The sequence below is a fragment of the Nannobrachium achirus genome, assembly GCF_963921795.1.
Source record: "Nannobrachium achirus genome assembly, chromosome: 5".
Lineage (NCBI taxonomy): Eukaryota > Metazoa > Chordata > Actinopteri > Myctophiformes > Myctophidae > Nannobrachium > Nannobrachium achirus.
Window position 1 is genome coordinate 21045270 of NC_137814.1, and position 22690 is coordinate 21067959.

The 22690-nt window shown below is 41.3% G+C and overlaps 3 protein-coding genes across 3 annotated transcripts; all 3 read left to right on the forward strand.

Moving 5' to 3' along the window:
- Positions 1-807: 807 nt before the first annotated feature.
- LOC308285457 (dehydrogenase/reductase SDR family member 1-like) lies at positions 808-5159 on the forward strand (the record flags this gene model as incomplete). Its single annotated transcript, XM_080726226.1, has 9 exons — positions 808-905; positions 1374-1532; positions 2427-2570; positions 2712-2791; positions 4017-4149; positions 4310-4453; positions 4542-4614; positions 4850-4930; positions 5023-5159. Exons 2-9 carry the CDS (start codon positions 1389-1391, stop codon positions 5157-5159), a joined length of 936 nt encoding a protein of 311 aa, XP_080582352.1. The 5' UTR covers positions 808-905; positions 1374-1388.
- Positions 5160-9788: 4629 nt separating this feature from the next.
- Positions 9789-16794, forward strand: dhrs1 (dehydrogenase/reductase (SDR family) member 1). The gene is made up of 9 exons (XM_080726535.1): positions 9789-9956; positions 11374-11532; positions 12562-12705; positions 13563-13642; positions 14506-14638; positions 14792-14935; positions 15045-15114; positions 15849-15929; positions 16022-16794. Exons 2-9 carry the CDS (start codon positions 11389-11391, stop codon positions 16156-16158), a joined length of 933 nt encoding a protein of 310 aa, XP_080582661.1. The 5' UTR covers positions 9789-9956; positions 11374-11388; the 3' UTR covers positions 16159-16794.
- A 798-nt stretch (positions 16795-17592) lies between these two features.
- On the forward strand, positions 17593-22486 carry homeza (homeobox and leucine zipper encoding a). The gene is made up of 2 exons (XM_080725335.1): positions 17593-17953; positions 19268-22486. The coding sequence occupies exon 2, from the start codon at positions 19288-19290 to the stop codon at positions 21298-21300; it is 2013 nt and encodes a 670-aa protein (XP_080581461.1). The 5' UTR covers positions 17593-17953; positions 19268-19287; the 3' UTR covers positions 21301-22486.
- The last annotated feature ends 204 nt before the right edge of the window (positions 22487-22690 follow it).

Genomic DNA, 22690 nt, shown 5'->3' on the forward strand with positions numbered 1-22690 from the left:
GCACTGTATTATCAGAAAAATGAAATACATTCCTCACGCAGACATTTCTTCACAAATGTGTTTCACAAAGGTTGACCTAGATGTGTGTCACTAAACCAAATACATTATTTTAATTCTCACTTCAATGTTGCTTCTCATTGGTGAATTACGGTAAATTATGCCTCAGGGACGGATAAACCCCCGCGAGGGCCCTGGGATGATCATTTTTTTGGGGCCCACCATAAAGCCTGTATCAGAGTCGGGTCCGCGGTGTAGTGCTGTGTAGTCTTTTTGAGCGTTAACGTTGTAGTTTTATGACTCAAAAAGACTACACGGCACTACACCGCGGTGGATAGCCTTCCACCGCGGACCCGACTCTGATACAGGCTTAACCCCCTCCCTGCCGACGTGCACTACCCAGCTCAGATTCTAAGCTATGATCATCTGTGGGTCAAGAAAGCACCTGTAGACAACAGAGGAGGGGCCCACACATTTGATATTTGATTGACTTATACATTTGATTTTAGTGAATTGTCGCTGACCCAGTTCCCTCAAGGGCCCCTGAGAGCCAAGGGCCCCTGGCCCCGGCCCCACCGGCCCTATGCTAATCCAGCCCTGCTGTTATGACTAGTCTTGTGTATGCTCGCATATGGAGTTATCATATCTAGAGGGCGGACTGTCCCGCCCCCACCAATCGATCAGGCTTTACTTTACGGTGCTGTTTACGGCATAATACAGTAGTGAAGAGGTTGCTCCTGCTCCCTGTGCCGGAAATGATAGTAATAACACTGACACTGACCAAGGCTGGCTGGCTGTAGTTGGCTATCACAAAGATCACAAAGATTAGAAATACTGACGATTCATTTGAGGAGTTCTGTTGGAGTTACTCGCGCCAAGGAACCTGTAAAGAGAAAGACCATTTCGATGTAAATATTTTCCTACTTTACTTTTCCTAATGGAATGCAGCTATTCGAAAGGTTTGAGTTGAACTCGGTTGGGCAAAACGTAGTCTTTTCTGAGTCTTGTCGTATCTCCTAAGGTACTTTGCCCTGAAGAGGTTTTACAATTTGCTGCGGCTTGTCCAAGTTATATGTGTAATTTATTTTATGTTAAATTGAAAATCGTTTTTTCCCCCACTCACAATGTCCATCTGTAGATTATCCAGGCGGCCTATCATCTAATCCATGTAATCCTGTGTGTTATAACAGTTACTTCACAACAGTTGCATGAGAATCAGTATGGGATTGGTAGGCTGCTATCTAAGTCGACTAAAGCGATAGGTGGCGCCAGCACACCATTTAACCATTACCTGTAGCATTTAACTCCTCCTGCAAGTGGTTGCAACTCACTGTTTGATTGAAAAATATGCCCTAAATGTCCTTTTTCGTCCTCAGTACCAGGTAACAATAATGTCCCTCTCAGGCTGGGTGTGTTTGGTGACAGGGGCCTCCCGGGGCATTGGCAGGGGAATAGCTCTACAATTGTCAGAAGCCGGGGCCACTGTCTACATCACTGGCCGCCAGGAGAAGACTCTCAAACAAACAGCAGCAGAGGTGAGTTTAGGGGATTTTGGGAGGTTGTAGATACAGTATCACGTCTGTATTTTAAATGGACATAGATTCATAACTTAATTTATTACTTAATTTACTTAATTAACTAACTTAGGTGCTATTTTAATACCTGGCAGCTAGAGTTGCAATACCAAACATTGACCTCCCATATACCCAAACAAAAGGTATGATCTGATTGTATTAAACAAAGTTAAACTCACCAAAATTGCAGCTATATGGAAAGCTTGGATTATCCTCATTGTATCTGCCAAGATTTAGTTTCATAAAAATGTACTATAGACATGTTTTGAGCTACTTTCTGTCTGTGAAGGTGGTCATTTTTGTTGTGTGTTTGAGTTTGAAAGCACTCATTGGAAATCACTCTGCGGTCCTGCGACAGTTTACCACCCGTTTCAAAATTGCACATAATGCAGGAGGCAGCACTTGCACAGAATATATTGACAGAAAGTAGCTTATAACTTGTCTTTGTTGGATTTTTATGAAACTCAAACTACAAAGAGGATAATCCAAGCTTTCCGTATTGCTGCAATGTTGGTGAGTTTAACATTGTTTAATACAATCAGATCAGAACTTTCTGTTTGGATGAATGGGCTTTAAAGGGTTGGTATTGCAACTCTAGATGTCATAATGGAATCTAAGAGTTGCTTGCAGCTAGATTCATTACACATTTAAGCTGCTTCTTTTGGCATTCTAAATAATGTTAAGACCAGTATCTTTTTATTTTTGGATAATCAATTGTAGAGGCTTTTACATATTTGAAACTTGACTTTAACTGATGATGGATTCATTGTGTTTCTGGCAGTCTTCTGATGAACATTGATTTCTGACCTGCTAGGCCCCGTTATTCCCAATTAATGTATTTTGCAATGTTGTCAGGTTAAGGAACGGGGTGGGAACTGCGTTCCAGTGATCTGTGATTCTTCAAAGGATGAAGACATTGAGGAACTGTTTGAACAGATCAAACGGGAACAAAACGGGAGACTTGACATCCTTGTTAACAATGCCTATGCTGGGGTGCAGGTCAGTGCCAAGACAGAGTTGATATTTGTAGAATAACCATTACTAAAGGAGGATTCCTAAATGTCTTTCTTAACTTTGTTTTATTACAAAAATTACAAATCTAACCTCAAAGCAAATGCTCATGATTACGTTACATTTTAGGTTATATTTGACAATATGGGAAAGAAGTTCTGGGAGACTGACCCATCCATGTGGGATACCATAAACAACACAGGTCTCAGGTAAGCCTTATTATATTTTGCGTATAGTCGTACTAGTAAGACGCCTCAGGGCGCTAATTCTTGGCCATCTGGCCAGTGATGTACTGTATATCGGAGACCCCTGGTACTCATATATCGAGATCCATGTATTGTATAATGGAGATATGCCAAACATGCTTACTCAGTTATTCGTTATGTGAAAGTCCTATGATGTCATAGACATCATTTTGTCATCTGACATCATACCCTTTCATGCCCATATATGGAGGTCCCTGATGTCATCAGTATTAAGCCCATATCAAACAGGACTTCATATGGGAATGCCCATATATGGAGGCCACATCGGCCACATACCACACATCACACTAACGGCTGGTTCTACAGACAGGGATTCTGTTAGTGTGTCATCACAGTGACGTCAGAGCATGATGTCAGAGCGACAAATCCATGGAACCACAGTGTCAGGCATTATAGACAGAGATACATCATACGGACAAGCTGTGACCGTTCACATACTAAACTTGCGACCTATGGTTGCAATCAATTGAGTCATTATCCAGCTGACTGTTAGTCACTTCCTGTTCATCACTGTCTGTTTATGGTACGTTATTCAAATACATTTCAAGGAAAGGACAGTTCATTCAGGTGCTGTTTAACATTTCAAGATGCGCAGCAATGATATATTGATGAGATGTTGTTTGTGTTTTCCTATCCCTAAAATGGCTGTGATATTTCATGAATTACAGACATTGAACACACCCATGAGGGGAGTCATGGCGGCAGCATGCTAACTTGTAGTGCTGCCTGTGTAGGCCTACTCTACTCACCCAAAAATTAATTGAATAGGGTCAGCTCTTGTCTTATCGTTTCTTATCCATTTGAAAGTTATGGCAGAAAACTTTCCCACAACCCTATTTCTCTGTACACGATGGGACCTCATTGACTCCATTGTGCAGGGGTAAGCTGCTTCGATGACTTCCCTCCCTGGGAGGGCATGGGTGCGTTCTATGGCTTTGTACATATCACAGCCAATTCTAGGGCTAGCCTTTTCCGTCTGCCATTTTGGTAGGTTCTGAAAAGTACATTTTCTTGTAAAATAATCAATGTTTCCTTTTTTTTCTTTTTATCCACCAGCCACTTGATTTCCTATTTTTGCAATCATATTTTATGTTTATCCAAATGGAAGTGCAGTGAAAATTAGACCCCATTAGCAATTAATAACTTATTGTGTTTCTTACACTGCCAGAGGCCACTACTTCTGCACTGTTTATGCCTCACGGTTAATGGTGGCACAGGGCAGAGGCTTGATAGTTGTCATCTCTTCCATGGGCGGGCTGCGGTATCTCTTCAATGTGCCATATGGTGTTGGTAAAGCTGCAGTAAGTTCTCTGGTCATAGAAACCTGCATTCATAGAATCAAGCACTCTAGTCTGATTACATGTGCTCCACTTTATTGTTGTAAAACAGTATACTATACAGTATAGGCCTATGGTCAGTATTATGCATCTTTTTGTATTAATGAAATGTGTTTTGAATTAGTGTGACAGGCTAGCAGCAGACACTGCCATTGAACTGAAAAAGAGAGGAGTGGCTTCAGTCAGCCTGTGGCCTGGAGCAGTGCAGACAGAATTTATTACTGATAAATTACTGGAGAAGGACACACCCACAAGTATGGATCCTAAGGTACTGTAGACTTTTTTTTTCTTCTTTTTTTTCTCTTTACAAAATAACTTCTAATTTCTGTTAATGTGTCGGCCTCGCTTTTCCCCAGTTCAAGGAAATGTTTGTTGACAGTGGAGAATCCACAGAGCTGAGTGGGAAGTGCATTGTAGCACTGGCGAAAGGTAGGATTATTGTACAGATTCTCTTCTGTCACTTAGGCTGAGATTAAAGGATAATTTAATGAAAAGTAACTAAAGCAATCATTGGAATAAAGTTGTTTTTAAGTAGTCAGAATTTGACAAAGTAGGCACACTTGATGTCACACACAATGTGCATAATTCACCATCTGCTGTTTGACTCTTATATTAGACTCTTATATGTCATATAATATGTGTGGTTTCTCTCTGTACTTGGAAGACAAAAATCTCAAGTCAATGACGGGAAAAGTTCTGATGACTGGTGACCTTGCAAGGCGCTATGGGATACTTGACATTGATGGTAACTAACCTCTGTCTTAAGCATTTTAAGATCTAAGCATCCTACTGTCCACTCACTTTGTTCTGACATTGTTATTGTTTTCCCATTACCAGGTCGAGAAGTGGTTGATTATATCTCCTTGAAATACCTCCTGACACAAGTTCCATATCTCTCTTGGCTGTCCTATGCTGTGCCCTCATTTGTGCGTCTGCCAAAGTTTGTTCTCAACCTTGCAGCTGGCAAATTTTAAACAATGAGTTTCCCCAAGTGGCGATATGCTAGATTCCTACTGACTCCAACTAATTTGTCGTCACATTTACATTACACAGTATAAGGTTGTAGGCATTAATACATTCCCTGTTTGATTGTATTCCTGTTGACTGTTATGTAATTAACCAGGACAAAGCTGGCTATATGTTGATTCTGTGGCCTAGGTATGAAGTTGGGATCCTCTGTTAATTGCATGTGAATTTAAATTTGCGTAACTAAAGGATGAATATGTGAAGGGATATTATTTATAATATTTTGTATAATACGGTATGCTGTGAATGAAGTAACAGATAAATATAATAATAATGCATTTTTATATTAATTCTAATCTAAACTGAAAATGTACTGTTTGAGTTTGTGCGTTTCTTCAATTTTGAACAATAGTTTTGTTTAATGGGTATTCAACTGTGAATATTAATGCTGTACAAAATGTATTTTTTTGATTGTACAGTGTGGACTGAGTCAAAGGATCACATTAAGAAAAGTCAAGTAAAATACCTCTAAAAGGTAAATTGAATGGAATCATGTGGAAGAAAGAATTCCACAAAGCTTTATTTTATAATACATCTTGTTTTTACTGTAATATCAAGCCATATCTTTGCATTGGATGTCAAATTTCAAGTGTTAGAGGTTTTTTGAAGAAAAAAAAGGCTATAAGATATATTAAAACAAATACACACACACACACACACACACACACACACACACACACACACACACACACACAATTGGAATTAGGGAATCACGCTCTAGCTTCACTGTGATGTCACACTAACAGAATCCCTTTTATGCCCATATATGGAGTTCCCTGATCATCAATATTAAGCCCATATCTAACATGACTTCATATGGCCAATGCCCATATATGGAGACCACATTGGCCACATACCAGTACCACACTAACAGAATCCATATATGGCCAAGACAGCCCATATATGTGTGGCTGGTTCTACAGATAGGGATCTACATGTCTGTGGGATGTACATGAATGGGCATAAAAGGGTATGATGTCAGATGTCATAGACATCATAGGACTATCACATAACCAATAACTGAGTAAGCATGTTTGGGCTCTCACAGCATATCTCCATATGCAGTACTTGGATCTCCATATATTAAACATTCTAGCTTAAGTGGAGTTCACACCAGAACTATGACGACAGTTATCGTTATAGTGCTTGGTGTGAACTTCTCTTAAGGCCAGTCCACACCAATGCAACTAGTGGATACTCCTTGCAACAAAACCGTTGCATGCAACTACTTGCAACCATTATACCCAATGGCTGTTGCAAGGATTTGCTTTGGTGTGACATGGCCTTAAAACTGTTTTGTTGCAAGGAGTTCTGACTATTTACAAGAAGTTGCATTGGTGCGGTCTAGGGCTGGGTACAATAACTGCAATACAGCGGTTGTGCAATGCGGGAGGCTCTCTCCATTTCCGACATGTCGCCTCTCCGAAATTGACTTCTTATTGTCGGAGTGGCGACACTCCCATGGGGGTTCGGTTTAGGGTTAGAGATAGAGATAGGGTTAGTGTCGGAATGGAGACATGTCTGAAAGGAGACATGTCGGAGTGGAGAGATGCACCCAGCGTAATGCATACTGCAGTGTTTTTTTTGTTTTTGTTTTTTTTAATCATTCAAAACAACCATTTCGGTTAAAAAAAGGAAACTATCTTTTCTGAATGTTCTAGGGGTTGGATGCATCAATTGCAAGAGCAAATGGGGCAAAAAGGCAATCTATTGATGCACTCACACTTGCCGTAGAAAAGATCAAAGCACAATTATAATCTGGGAAATGTTTCTTATGTTTTTAATTTTTGCCACCATAAACCTGTACATAGCCAATGATGTCATTGCCGTTTAATGTCTTCTCAGTTGTGTCATGGAACCAAAGGGAGGGTGGGTTTCAAGGGGTGGGGGGAAGGAGGAAGTGGAGAGAGGGTAGCCCTGCACACACAAAAAAGGAAGAGAGTAGGCGAATGATTTGTGGATGTATTTTCTTGTTGTTTTTTGAGCATTGTTATCTGCAGATGCTCAAAATGAATGCCCTATGTCCTATTGCCCCAAAGATGTTGTGTACAGGGGGCTGCTCTTGATGTAAAATGAAAAATGAATAATACAAATTTGGAAAAAAAGAAAAAGAAAATCATTCAAAACAACTTTTTGGGGGAGATACAGCCATACCGTCGGTGCAGCGACTTATTACTGCGATAACTAAAAATCCATACCGCCCCAGCCCTGGCCTAGATCCAACACGATAACTGACTGCATTGTCTGTTCATCCATTGAAAAACCACTGTTGGAAAAGGAGAGAATCGGGCTCTGACAGGCGTTACTGACAAGATGTGACCGTTTTCATAGTTAACTGCGACCTACGGTCGCAACAACATTGTGTCATAAACCTCACATTGATCCTTGAAATGACATCTAGATTCTAGTCTAGATAGATATAATATTGATAACTTTTCACATAGGCACACAACAAATAAATGTAGAGTTACAGAAATACCCCTAATCTCACCAGTGATAAGAGGGCAGTTTATTTCTGGCCTTTTCCCATAATAGGCCTATATGCTCTTAATATGGTTGAATGCAGTGATCCTCAGAGCAAGAAACAGTTAGTTTAGTTAGTTAGTGCTGGATTAGCCTTCTGGTTGGTCCCTGACTGACCAACCAGCAGGCTCTATCTGCCTTGTCCCGCTCTGGTTCCGCCTTTTTTATGTTGAATTTGCTAAAACATAATTTTTGGAGAAATAAAAATATTTAAAAACATGCTGAGTCACTATACTGCCACTGAGCAGCTCCATTTCACTGAAACCAAGTTTGAAATGAGAATTGAATAAACAGAATAACAATACGAAGCAACTGAATTACAATGGTAGTGGATGGAGTGTCCCACCAAGACAGATCAACCAATGGGTGTGAAGAGGGGCGGGAAAACGGGCGGGACTTGACAACGGGTGAATTGTGTTTTTATATATATTTATATATATAAATATCTATATGGTTATGATTTGCAGATATAGCAGCATTACAGTGGTGTGGCCATGGGTGTGGCCAGCAGAGGGCGATGGAGATAATGGTAGAACATAGGAGCAGAACAGTGGTGTTGTGTAGAATAACTAAAAAGTGATACCAGCACAAATTATAGAATTTACGGCACAATTCAGCACAAATTCAGCACTAAAGAATGACACCATGTTTATATATGTTTTCATCATATGGGGTGCCAACTTCTGAACTTCACAGAGGTGAGACAATGGGGTCAAAATCCAGGAGACTCCTGCCAAATCCAGGAGTGTTGGCAAGCCTGCACTCACTCTGTTGCCTGTCAGAAAAATCATATTTCACAAAGGTTGACCTAGATGTGTGTCACTTAACCATACATTATTTTAATTCTCACTTCAATGTTGCTTCTCATCGGTGTATTACGGTATATTATGGAATACAGGTCCTCTCGCCAAATTTCTAACTCGCCAAATGAAGCCAAATGAATTTTCTAGGGCAGCTCGCCAACTAGCGTGGACATGTCGCCACATGGGTTAGGATGCCTCGCCAAATGCTCCAAGGACAGGTCGCCAAAACAGCTTGGATGGCTCACCCCAAAGCCACGGACTGTGATGAACAGTGGTGGAAAAAGTACTCACATGTTGTACTTAAGTAAAAGTATCAATACTGCACTGTAGATATACTCTGTTACAAGTAAATGTCCAGCCGACACGCCCAGCCTTTAAAGCTGGTTTCCATTGAGATTACATTGAATTACCAAGCAAAACGTTCAACTATATATCTGTAGTGTGAATGAGGCATTATGCCTTATGCCTTAACTTCTTTGCCTTTTTTTTACTATTTTGAAAAACATTTTTAAATAATTCAAATGCTGATCTACATCTACACTGATCTACACTAAACAAAAGGCCAGCAAGATTTTTTTGTACATAGATTACAGCAAGATTTTTTTTTTGTACAGAGATTACAGCAAGATTTTTTTTGTACATGTTTTATTCTTTCTCCATTTTTTATTGATTTTTTACAGAGATTATAAACAGTGTTGTGAACTGTTCTTTTAACTGCATAAATAAACGGTTCAATTTGATCTCTTGCCATGTTTCCTTTCATATATAACTTTCCTCCACACACACACATACACACACACACACACACACACACACACACACACACACACACACACACACACACACACACACACACAACACTCTTCATTCTTAAACACTTGTGCTCTTGAATAAGCCTCCACACACACAACACTCTTCATTCTTAAACACTTGTGCTCTTGAATAAGCCTCCATGAACGTGTATCATTCACGGGCCCTATTCCCTACTGGTTGGCGAGCTGACTCAGGAATTTTGCGAGATGTCCTTGACTGGTTGGCGACCTGACTTCGGCGACCTGTCCCGCGAATTTGGCGACTTGGATTTTTGGCGAGTCGACTGGATACCATATTATGCCTAGTCTCGTGTATGGAGTGGAGTAATGGAGTTATCATATCTAGAGAGCGGACTGCCCCGCCCCCACCGCTCGACGCACCGGGCTTTACTTTACGGCGCTGTTTACGGCATAATACGGACGGTTGAGAAGAGGTTGCTCCTGTCATGATGATAGTAATAACACTGACCCTGACCAAGGCTTGCTGGCTGTAGTTGGCTATCACGAGGATCACAAAGATTAGAAAAACATTTCATACGATTCATTTGAGGAGTTCTGTTGGAGTTACTCGCGCCAAGGAACCTGTAAAGAGAAAGACAATTTCGATGTAAATACTTTCCACCTCTGTCTGTGTGCTTTTTTAACGGAATGCAGTTATTCGAAAGGTTTGAGTTGAACTCGGTCGGGCAAAACGTAGTCTTTTATGAGTCTCGTCCTATCTGCTAATATGGTACTTTGCCCTGAAGATATTTACAATTCGCTGCTGCTTGTGCAAGTATTGTCTACTATTAGGCTATGTGTAATGTATGTATTGTATGTTAAATTGTTCATAATGTGACCATCAGGGCTGCCAACTTTCAGGAAAACCGAGATTTTTCTTTTTTTGCGAGGGGGGGCTTTGGTGCCTCAAAAGAAATATAAAAAAAAAAGATATATAGGCCTATATGTTCAACAAATATTACAATAATTTAGGTTATTATTATAATTGTATCGACCCTTGGAGTCACTATTACACCAACCAGGTACAGTATGTTGCACTGGGTGGGTGTTATTTAATTCTCCAAATCTAACCCTCAATAATGAATATGTAATTTTGAGGCAGAAACGTAGTTAATAGCCTATACTGTGGATCATTTTGGTGGGGGGTCCGGGGGTCCGGATCATTTTGGTGGGGGGTCTGGGGGTCCTCCCCCAGAAAAAAATTAAAAGAGTAGATGTTATTTCCTGTATTCTGTTGCATTTTACAGGGAGTTTGATACTTTTGTCTGGCTTTACTAGGATGAGAAAATTATGGATAAATGTTTACATTAAGCTGCAATTAACACGTCTTTTGCTTGAAGATCTGTTCTTTTTGCACACGCATCCATCCAAAAGTCCCTCCTCATTTAAACTGCCTGCTAGTAAGCAATGGGTATTTTGGACGTGTTGAATTAATGTTGTAGCCTATATCCTCCTAGCTGTCGCCGGTCGATCTTACTGTGTAGAGAATGATGCGTTCCTCACACCAGACGGCGCTCACGCACACACAGCGACGCATCTAATCATTAGGCCTACTTCAGAATCAGATACAGTATTTTAAGCCCTTTTTTGTTGCTCAAATCGCGGCCGAAGTGGATGTCTCAGTGACACTTGAGTTGACGCAGTTTTCCACTTTCTGACGGCTGGTGATATGACGGCGTGAGAAATACGATGTGTGGCGTGAGAGCGTGAGAAGAGGGTCATTTGCGTGAGTCTCACGCTCATTGCGTGAGGGTTGGCAGCTCTGGTGACCATGGTCCATCTGTAGATTATCCAGGCGGCCTATCATTTAATCCATGTAATCCTGTGTGTTAAAACAGTTACTTCACAACAGTTGCATAAGAATCAGGGATTGGTAGGCTACTATCTAAAATAAATTGACTAAAGCGATAGGTGGCGCCAGCACACCATTTAACCATTACCTGTAGCATTTAACTCCTGCAAGTGGTTGCAACTCACTGTTTGATTGAAAAATGTCCCCTTCATGCCCTTTTTTGTCCCCACAGTACCAGGTAACAATAATGTCCCTCTCAGGCTGGGTGTGTTTGGTGACAGGGGCCTCCCGGGGCATTGGCAGGGGAATAGCTCTACAATTGTCAGAAGCCGGGGCCACTGTCTACATCACTGGCCGCCAGGAGAAGACTCTCAAACAAACAGCAGCAGAGGTGAGCTTGGAGTACTTTGATGTTTCAGCATCAGATAGGTTGTAGATATCACATCTGTCTTTTAAATAGACATGGATTACTTTTAGCTGCAAGCAACTCTTAGGTGCAATTTTAATATCTGGCAACTAGAGTTGCAATACCAACCCTTGACCTCCCAATCTCCATACACCCAAATAAAAAGTATGAACTGATTGTATTAAACAACTTTAAATTAACCAACATTGCAGTTGTACGGAAAGCTTGGATTATCCTCTTTGTATCTGCCAAGTTTTTTTTCTTCATACAAATGCACCATAGCCAATGTAAATTCCGTGAAGGTGGTAATTTTTGTTGTACGTTCGAGTTTGCTACTGGAAACTGTATTGACAGAAAGTAGCTCATAACATGTCTTTGGTGGATTTTAACGAAACACAAACTACAAAGAGGATAATCCAAGCTTTCCGTATTGCTGCAATGTTGGTGAGTTTAACGTTGTTTAATACAATCATATGAGACCTTTCTGTTTGGATGAATGGGCTGTCAAGGGTTGGTATTGCAACTCTAGACTAGATGCCATATATAAGAAATGGCATCTAAGAGTTGCTTGCAGCTAGATTAATTGCGACTGTAGGTCGCATTTACTACCAAAACCTCCACGGGCTGTCTGTGTGTCAGTGAGTCCGTCACACTTTTGCCCTGCTCATATCTCCACAACCGTTGCCCCCATCCATGCCAAATTTTGCACACACACTCCTCACCTGCCAAACTACAACCTCCAAGGACCCCCGGAGCCCCAGGGACCCCCAGGGGCTCCGAGTCTTACTGGTTTAGACCTACAAATTTAAGCTGCTTCTTTTGACATTCTAAATAATTTTAAGACCAGTATCTTTTTATTTTTGGATAATCAATTGTAGAGGCTTTTATAAATTCTGAAACATGACTTTAACTGATGGTGGATTTATTATGTTTCTGGCAGTCTTCTGATGAACATTGATTTCTGACCTGCTAGGCCCCGTCATTCCCAATTAATGTATTTTGCAATGTTGTCAGGTTAAGGAACGGGGTGGGAACTGCGTTCCAGTGATCTGTGATTCTTCAAAGGATGAAGACATTGAGGAACTGTTTGAACAGATCAAACGGGAACAAAACGGGAGACTTGACATCCTTGTTAACAATGCCTATGCTGGGGTGCAGGTCAGTGCCAAGACAGAGTTGATATTTGTAGAATAACCATTACTAAAGGAGAATTCTAACTAAATACTAAATAGCATTCTTACCTTTTCTTTTTTTTTTTTTTTTTTATCTCCAAAAAACTAGTCACGGTGTTATTTGATCAAAATATTGTCCATTTTGTCCGACCCGTGACCACAGCCCACAACGGGAGCAGCGAGGCTTATGCAAATAATATCAACCGAGTCCTATTGTGGTCGCGGGTCGACCAAAATGGACAATATTGCCTATTTTGGTAAAATAACACCTTGACGAAGATCAGAATTCTCCTTTAAGGGACGACTCCACCCATTTTCAACCTATGTTCATATAGTTGGTCTTCACTAATGCTCATCATAACTGTCCACAGCTCACCTCTTAGACACAGACAGACAAGAGTAGATCTTTTTTTTTACCATATTAAATACTCTGTCTGCGTCTCAGAGGTGAGCTGTGGACGGTTCAGGAACCTGCCTACTGGTGACATCATCACTTGGGATTGGAATCCAAGCTAATAGAAACTGCAGGGTTTCTATTCCTGGAAAGTCAGCATGCTATAATTGAAGCCATTGTTCTCGTGGTAATTAAACATTTAATGGAAGAATTTCACTGGTAGGTGGGCTTCTGAACTGTTCACAGATTAGATTATTGTTTTATTATCATGAGAACAATTATATGAAGAGAGGTTGGAAATGGGTGAAGTCGTACTTTAACACTGATATGCTGTTGGTGCCATTGCTGTCTATAGGGAAACCCCCTCTTGATTCTGAAATGTTACATTACAAATGTGAAATTACAAATCTTACCTCAAAGCAAATGCTCATAATTACGTTCTATTTCAGGTTATATTTGACAATATGGGAAAGAAGTTCTGGGAGACTGACCCATCCATGTGGGATACCATAAACAACACAGGTCTCAGGTAAGTCTTATTTTGCTTAGTCATATCAAATGAGTCATACAGTAGCCAGCTGACTGTTAGTCATTTCCTGTTCATCACTGTCTGTTTATGATACTTTATTCAAGGACAGTTCATTCAGGTGCTGTTTAACATTTCAAGACATACAGCAATGATGAGCAAGATATTGAGAGAAATTGATGTGCAGTTTAACCGGAGTAGCTACTTGTCAACAAGCCATCATTATGCCCAGTGGCAGTGTGGAATATTAATTTAACAAAATGCACAACTCAAATTCCTGACATTTGTGGTTGTGAATTGTGTTGTTTGTGTTTTCCTATCCCTAAAATGGCTGTGATATTTCATGAATTACATATTTATATGCAGACATTGAACACACCCATGACCTCCCGGGGAGGGGAGTCATGGCAGTGGCATGCTAACTTGTAGTGCTGCCTGTGTAGGCCTACTCTACTCACCCAAAAATGAATTGAATAGGGTCAGCTCCTGTCATATCATTTCTTATCCGTTTCAAAGTTATGACAGAAAACCTTCCCACAACCGCTTTCTCTGTACATGATGGGACCTCATTGACTGCATTACTGTGTGCAGGGGTACAAAGCTGCTTCGATGACCTCCCTCCCTGGGAGGGCATGGGTGTGTTCTATGGCTTTATACATATCACAGCCAATTCAAGAGCTAGCCTTTTCCATCTGCCATTTTGGTTAGGTTCTGAAAAGTACATTTTCTTGTAAAATAATGAGTTTTTTGAGTTTTGAAATCCACCAGCCACATGGTTTCCTGTCATCGCAATCATATTTTACGTTTATCCAAATGGAAGTGCACCATTAGCAAGTAATAACGTATTGTGTTTCTTACACTGCCAGAGGCCACTACTTCTGCACTGTTTATGCCTCACGGTTAATGGTGGCACAGGGCAGAGGCTTGATAGTTGTCATCTCTTCCATGGGCGGGCTGCGGTATCTCTTCAATGTGCCATATGGTGTTGGTAAAGCTGCAGTAAGTTCTCTGGTCATAGAAACCTGCATTCATAGAATCAAGCACTCTAGTTTGATTACATATGCTGTACTTTATTGTTGTAAAACAGCATATACAGTATATTGTCAGTATTATGTATCTTTTTGTATTAATGAAAGTTATGTTTTGAACTAGTGTGACAGGCTAGCAGCAGACACTGCCATTGAACTGAAAAAGAGAGGAGTGGCTTCAGTCAGCCTGTGGCCTGGAGCAGTGCAGACAGAATTTATTACTAATAAATTACAGGAGAAGGACACACCCACGAGTATGGATCCTAAGGTACTGTAGACTGTTTTTTGTTGTTGTTGTTTCTTTTACAAAATAACTAAAGTCTTGGCTATTTTATTTTCTCACTTTCTGTTAATGTGTCGGCCTCCCCTTTCCCCAGTTCAAGGAAATGTTTGCCAGTGGAGAATCCACAGAGCTGAGTGGGAAGTGCATTGTAGCACTGGCGAAAGGTAGAATTATTGAACAGATTCTTTTCAGTCACTAACTAATTGACTAAAGTAGTTTTGAAGTAGTCAGAATTTGACTGAAGTAGGCACACTCGATGTTGCACACAATGTGATGTAATTGTAATTTTACTTCATAAATTAAAGCCATACTGTGTAAGATGCCCAACTAGTGGTCATTAGCCCTATAGCAAACCGCGGTCGCGTCCGCGTCTTTCGGACGTTTTTCGTACCTTCAGACCCCCGCGTCTGCCTGCATCTATCTTTTAAGGGGTCCCTTGTTCCTGTGCGTTCAGTAATTCCAGAGATACGGACTCCTTCACCCTGCCTGGTAGGCGAAATTACCTAGAGAAGGGATGGTACAAACGGGCGACAACAAATATGGCTGCCATAGCGACCCCACTTCAAGATGCGCTGTGATTGGCCGGCAGTTGTATAACCCTCGCTGTGATTGGCCGGTAGTGTGATGACGCAATTTTGGCGCGAGATCCGGTCCACGGCAAGGATCTCAGTTTACATACAGAGAAGGCTTTACAGGCTGAAATTCACGGCGCGGATCTTCTAAAACTTTTGTGATTTAATAGTTAGGAGAATTTTAAGATTTGTTTTATAAAAAAAGTTACATAGTACAACTTTAAATGACCCTTTAATTCACCATCTGCTGTTTGACTCATTAACTCTTATTAATATAAGATAACAAGATAACATTAATATCTGTGGTTTCTCTCTGTACTTGGAAGACAAAAATCTCAAGTCAATGACGGGGAAAGTTCTGATGACCTGTGACCTTGCAAGGCGCTATGGGATACATGACATTGATGGTAACTAACCTCTGTCTTAAGCTTTTTAAGATCTAAGCATCCTACTGTCCACTCACTTTGTTCTGACATTGTTATTGTTTTCCCATTACCAGGTCGAGAAGTGGTTGATTATATCTCCTTGAAATTCCTCCTGACACAAGTTCCATATCTCTCTTGGCTGTCCTATGCTGTGCCCTCATTTGTGCGTCTGCCAAAGTTTGTTCTCACCCTTGCAGCTGGCCGATTTTAAACATGAATGAGTTTTCCCCAAGTGTCGATATGCTAGATTCCTACTGACTCCTAACTAATTTGTCGTCAACATTTACATTACACAGTATAGGTTGTAGGCATTAATACATTCCCTGTTTGATTGTATTCCTGTTGACTGTTATGTAATTAACCAGGACAAAGCTGGCTATATGTTGATTCTGTGGCCTAGGTATGAAGTTGGAATCCTCTGTTAATTGCATGTGAATTTGTACTTGCGTAACTACAAGATGAATATGTGAAGGGATATTATTAATAATATTTTGTATAATACGGTACGCTGTGAATGAAGTCACAGATAAATATTATGCATTTTGTTGAATTAATTCTAATCCAAACTAAAAATGTACTGTTTGAGTTTGTGCATTTCTTCAATTTTGAACAATAGTTTTGTTTAATGGGTATTCAACTGTGAATATTAATGCTGTACAAAATGTATTTTTGTGATTGTACAGTGTGGACTGAGTCAAAGGATAACATTAAGAAAAGTAAAGTAAAATACCTCTAAAAGGTCAATTGAATGGAATCACTAATGTGGAAGAAAGAATTCTACAAAGCTTTATTCTTTAATAGATCTTATGTGTTTACTGTAATATCATGCCATAACGATTATTTCTAATTAAAGTATACAAATACACCTGTGATTATTGAAATCTTGTCAATTGATATTAGGAAATTGGGTTGGCCTCCTGCCTGAAAGTGTTCTGAGAGGAAAACTTAATCCGCTGAGCTCTTCCTAAAATGAGTATCTGCCAAATTAGTATGTACCCCCGCCACCCGATTCCGGATAAGCGGTTGAAGATGGATGAATGGAAGTCAGCACCTCCATAGTACATGGTGAAGCTCTAAAGTTTATTAGAGCTCCACTTCTATGCATTTTCCACTCCACAGTTTAATCCACAGTTTATTAAATAAACTGGAAAATGGGCTACTTTGGGCAGTCCCCCTTGGGCTAGGCTATTACCAATGGATGAAGTTTCATGCAGGGGTCTCCTGCTTAATTTATAAGCCCAAATAAGATCTAAAAGTTTGTAGACCGCCTGCAATCTAAAGTCTTGCGTCACGACCAGGATTTCCGCAGAACCTGTGGAAAGCCTTGGTGTCGATTTACTATTCGGTGCTCAGATCCGGTCTAGAGCCCACCTGCTCCATCCGGAAAGTTGCACGCTAAACATACATAATAGACGCGGCTAGGCACGAAGGCCGTTTCCGTATCCGTTCTAGACCGGATCTGTAAATCGCGATCTGCTCTCACTCCTCCAATCGTTGGCCGGGGTTTGGTTGGGATGGCACCGCACCGCACGGACAGGGCCTTCCCAGAGTTCCTGGTCCTCCTCAGCTCCGCCTAGCCTTGGCTCGCTTCGTCTGTCTGGCCGGACAGTGTAGGGGGGAACACTTCTCAGTTTCAGAACAAAAGCAACAACGGTGGACCGACCGAGGAGGGCAAAGTAACGGCCGATCCAAGTTCAGAACCCGAATCCATGGGATTGAACGTTACGGCGATTCCATCGTAAAAATGATCCACTTGCGTCTCAACTCATGAAAGGTGACAAAGTTAGTTGACTAGCCGCATCTTTGTGCCGTAAACAGAATCCCGTCGAGGGCTTGATAAACAAACGAGGGGTCAAGCAGACGGGTTATTGTTTCGCTGTACTACACACTCGAACTCCCCGGCCACACAAGAGGATCGGTGGTCTTTGAAAAAGTCTGGATCGACCGTTTTTTGGTCCTCACGAGGATCTGGTGAACAAAAGCCGCGTTGGTGTTTTTTCTGTATGGTAAGTTTTATTTTTGTGTTTCACTCAAGCGTGTCCGACGAAGTGCGCCTGTGCAGTCCGAGCATTTTAGTTTAGTACGCCACAAAGGAGCTAGCCTAAGCCCAGTGGACTGGACTGTCGTCCATGGGCTCAATCTGTTCACAAGTTCGAGGGCAATTCGTTTTCACTGTTGAATTCATGATGGACTCGGACAATGTCCGAAATTAAAAGATGTTCAAGTGTGATATCGGATTGTTGTGGCCAAGAACTTGTTTTCTGATATATTGACCAATCTCCCACTGGCACACTTGCGTGGCACAAATGACCTAATCGGCTGCCGTGGCGTGATCTGTTTACTGCGTTAACCCCCCCATGTTCAACATTTGTCATAAATTAAAAATAATACACCTCTTAATAGAGACTCAATTATAATTATGTAAGTCATTGGTCGACTCAGTGACCTGACACCAGATTATTATAATGAGTATTGGGCACAATTACCCACAAAAACAGACAAAGTTTTGTCCATGCTAAATGTACATATCTAATGCTCACAGATATTAATGGCCACATAAGTTTCGCCTATACAAATGCACCTGTTGCATAACATGTTTTAAATTATAATAAGTTTAATTTCCAACCACCACTACCAGTAGCTAACCCAACACAAGTTAAGACTTTTAGCTTTGTTAGTTTAATTTGTTTTTATTTATTTATTTGTTTATTAAATTTTTTAGGAACACATCAAGTACATTCTTTCTGAGTGTGACTAGTCCTTGCCTGTTAATTATGACTAATGTACCCCCATTGCCTTATCACATAGGTGTTTCCCTTGTATAACTATTGGTTCTTGAGGAGGCCACACTTGAGTCTTTCAGGTCTGAGAACTTGAAGGGGAACAAAGCCAGCACTAGTGGAAAGGGGTGAGAAAGTAGGCTGTGATGGATTTCTTATGGCCCCCATTCCCCAAGCTGCCACCCCACCCTACCCCAGCCCTCGACACCACTCCCCCACTCTCACAAAACAAAAGTCAGTCACCACACTCTGGTTCCAGGGGGGAGGGGTGCCTCAATCTGGGCAGAGAGTATACGACCAGTTTCGTTGAGAGATTCAGAGGGGTGCAAAGTAGGGGGAGGGGGAAACAGCTGTCGAATAATTGACTTTGAGAATAGAAAGTTCTCAAACACCCTGTATATTGCTGATTGTGCTCCTTTCAGTGTACGTTCTTACGTTCCCTTTGAGCCAGTGTGTTGTGTTTTTAGTTCAGAGGAATTTTAAAAATCGCTTGACATGCAAAACAAAATTTACATCTGATGTTTTTGTGTCTTTCTCTAGGTAAGAAGGGAGCGACTTTGATGTCCCAGATGGCAGCATACAGTGAACGTAACGGTAGAACGGGACTGGGCGTGGACATGAAGGAACCCTTTGAGGGGGAAGTGACGAAGACAGAAGGTGAAGGAAAACATGCGGTTCCATGCTCCTCGAAGGATTTGCACCAACCTGTCAGCGCAGCTAATGGTAGCACAAGCGGTGCGGCAAGTTTCAGCACCAACCTCAACTCTGTTGTGTGCCTGCCGCTAGTGTCTGAGGGACTGAAATTGGTGTGGACACACTCGGATCAAACTCGCGAACTTGACTCAATCCCAGAGCTGGTCCAAGCCTTCAATTTGTTTCCTTACCCCACAACCCGCGAGGTTAATACTTTGGCCAGAGTGTGTGCCTTGACACTGGACAAAGTCAAGGTGTGGTTTATGGTGCAAAGAATTAAATATGGCATCAGCTGGGCTTCTGAGGAGATAGAGGAGACTCGACGAAAGTTGGCAGTACCTGAGATCTCTGGTGATTATGCTGACACAAAGGAAGAGGTTAAGATGACGGCCAAGAGGAAATTATGTGAGGAAATAACAGAGGATGAGGACACTCCTCAAATAGAAGGTGCTTTCTCCACCGTGGTCTCCCAAAAGACAAAAATGACAAAATATGAGTCACCAGAAACCTACAAGCCAGCCAGATCAACGGTCCCGTGTTTCAGTTCTTCTCTTCCACCCCCCCAGGACTCGTACAACTACCGCCCACCAGCGGACACGCCCGCAACTACTGCGGCTGATGTGTCACTAGATCTCTCGGATTCGTCTGTACAACAACAACGACGACATGGGCGGTATAAAAAGTCCAAAGCTCAGCTTGCTGTGCTTCGCAGCAGCTTTGTGAGAGAGAACTGGCCTGCAGAGACAGAACTGAGACGTTTGCAGGAAGAGACTGGTCTGAGTCGCAACGATATCCGTAAATGGTTTAGTGACAGCCGTTACCAGCTCAGGATAGGCCGAGGAGTCCATGCTGCTGCCCAAGTCTATTCTCACCAGACTGCGGTGGAAGGAAAAGAAGAGCCTCAGCAAGTTCAGCCCCTTCCACTTATTTCTCAAAAGTCACGTCAACAGCGGAATGATAAAGAGGTGAAAGAGGGAACCTTCAACAATGACATAAACGCCTCACATTTCTTTCAGACATTCCTGTCAAACAGCCTGCAAGCATTTGGGGAAAAGTCTGTATTAGAAATGGCAGAAGGGGACAAGGGTTCTGGTGAAGAAGAGCATTGCAAAGATGTGGAGGAATGGGAAGAGAAACCCCTACAGTTAACGAAGACCAGCATTAAGACAGAGGCAGAGGTTCCACAGCAGCCATCATGTGTCACGAAATCCTCCCCATCCTCCTCCCTCTCTGGCACCCCACCGCCAACAGCCTCACCCCATAAACAGGTTTCAAATGGCATCAGCACATCAAAGAAGTCGTCCACACCGTCACGTCTCTCCGGGGCTCCTTCATCCACCTCTCCTGCCCTCACTCCCGGTGGACGCCCAAGGAAGACCAAGGACCAATTGGATGTGCTAAAACAACACTTCTTACGCTGCCAGTGGCCAAAGAGTGAAGAATACACAGAGCTTGTGAAGGTCACAGGCTTACCTCGTGCAGATATTATTCAGTGGTTTGGAGATACACGATATGCCGTTAAGAATGGTCAGTTGCGCTGGGTGCAGGGGGTCCGTGAACAATTCTTGGCTGAACTTGCTACTTTGCAAGGAAGCAATGGATTGTCTAATGGGAATAGCGGCAGCGGAACACCACGGGTTGCAGGTAGCCGCAAACGAAAATCTCAAGCAAATGGAACAGGTGTTCCAACAGATTCTCCCGATACCCAACCACTGGAAGCATATCGTCGTTTGACAGGGGTACTGCATGAAAAGGACCTCGACTCGCTATGCAAGAAGTCAAGAATGAGCTACCAGCAAGTGCGAGATTGGTTTTCTTCTCAGGAGAGTGAAGTAAAGGAGAGTGGAGTAAATGACCAAGAGTCTATTGTTACTGATTGAGGAAAAAGACACTGGAACCAAAGTTGCTGAGATGTTTGGAAGGTAGTGGGATGTTCACCATATTCCATCTCAAAGCAACACCTTTAGTTATTACTTAGCATTGCTTTAATTGGAACAGGTGTGTGACATCTAGTCTTCCCAGTACAAGCCCAAAAGTGGTGGCCTTTTTTTTTTGTTTTCAGATGCTGCATTTCCTGCTCATCCTAATATATTTGGAGTTAGATTACGCTTTTGCTGTCATTGGAAGGACTGTTGATAGGACAGTACTTTTGTACACTGGTTTGTTATGTTTAGCTTTATTGTTTCTGCTTAGATTGTGTATAATTACTTATTAATTTTAGTTTATTTTTTCCTTTTTTTTTATATATATTTTTTTGTAGCAGTATAATTTATATTGATAGTACTTTTGGTACTTAAGTGTAGCTCAGACTTTTGCAGACACTAAACTGCTCTGGAAAAAAATTATCTGACTGATCACTGTGTATATTCATTCCTTTACATCCAGTTCCTTCATAAAAAAAAAAGCACACTGGACATCCAATCCACTCTTTAAGTTGGCATGTTGCACCTCTGTTGAGAGACTGCTGCCTTGATGCTCATGTGATCCGTTTCTTTAGTAAAACACAAATTCCTTACTGTGTCATTGTTGAACCATTAAAATATAGGCCTTGTACCACACTGAATTTCAAAGGCATAGAATAAGCAGTTAGTAATTGATCTAATTGTGACTTATAATGCTGGCATATTCCTAGATCTTGTGCCTACTGTAAATACTTCAAATTTACATGCTGTTTGCACTGTCCTGCGCAGTTTGACAGAAAAGAAGTTGAGTAATAAAAATGCAAATTGAGTAGGCTACTAACGTCAATGTCCATATAAGTGAAACAAGTTGCCAAACTTGGTTTTGGATTTGCACTCACATGCTTTCTGTATATCAGTATTTTTGTTGTCTTGAATTACAACTCTTGTAGATAGGGGAGCCCGAAGGAGTGTTCATGGTAAATAAGTTGATATACTGTAGATGTGATAGTTAGTAAAGGAACCTGATCTAGTAAATTAGTTCCTTTCCTAGACAAATAGGAGATGGTGTATTTGATGTAAACCAAGAAATGGCACGTTGGGTTTGATGAAATGATCCAAAGCAATATTACCATGTTATTTCTACTGACTGAAATTATTAATTACAAGCACAAATGTGTCAGATTCAGGTATGTCACTACATGTATTTAATAAAACTATTTCTTCATTTTTGGTGTTAATTCCTATTTTCCTAGATTTAATGCATGTGTTGTGTATGTGTGTGTACATCTTGTGTATTTGCATTTGCCTCAGTTATGGATCCCTTTAATAGTTATTGTGAACTTAACATGAAGAAATTATTCAAAGACAT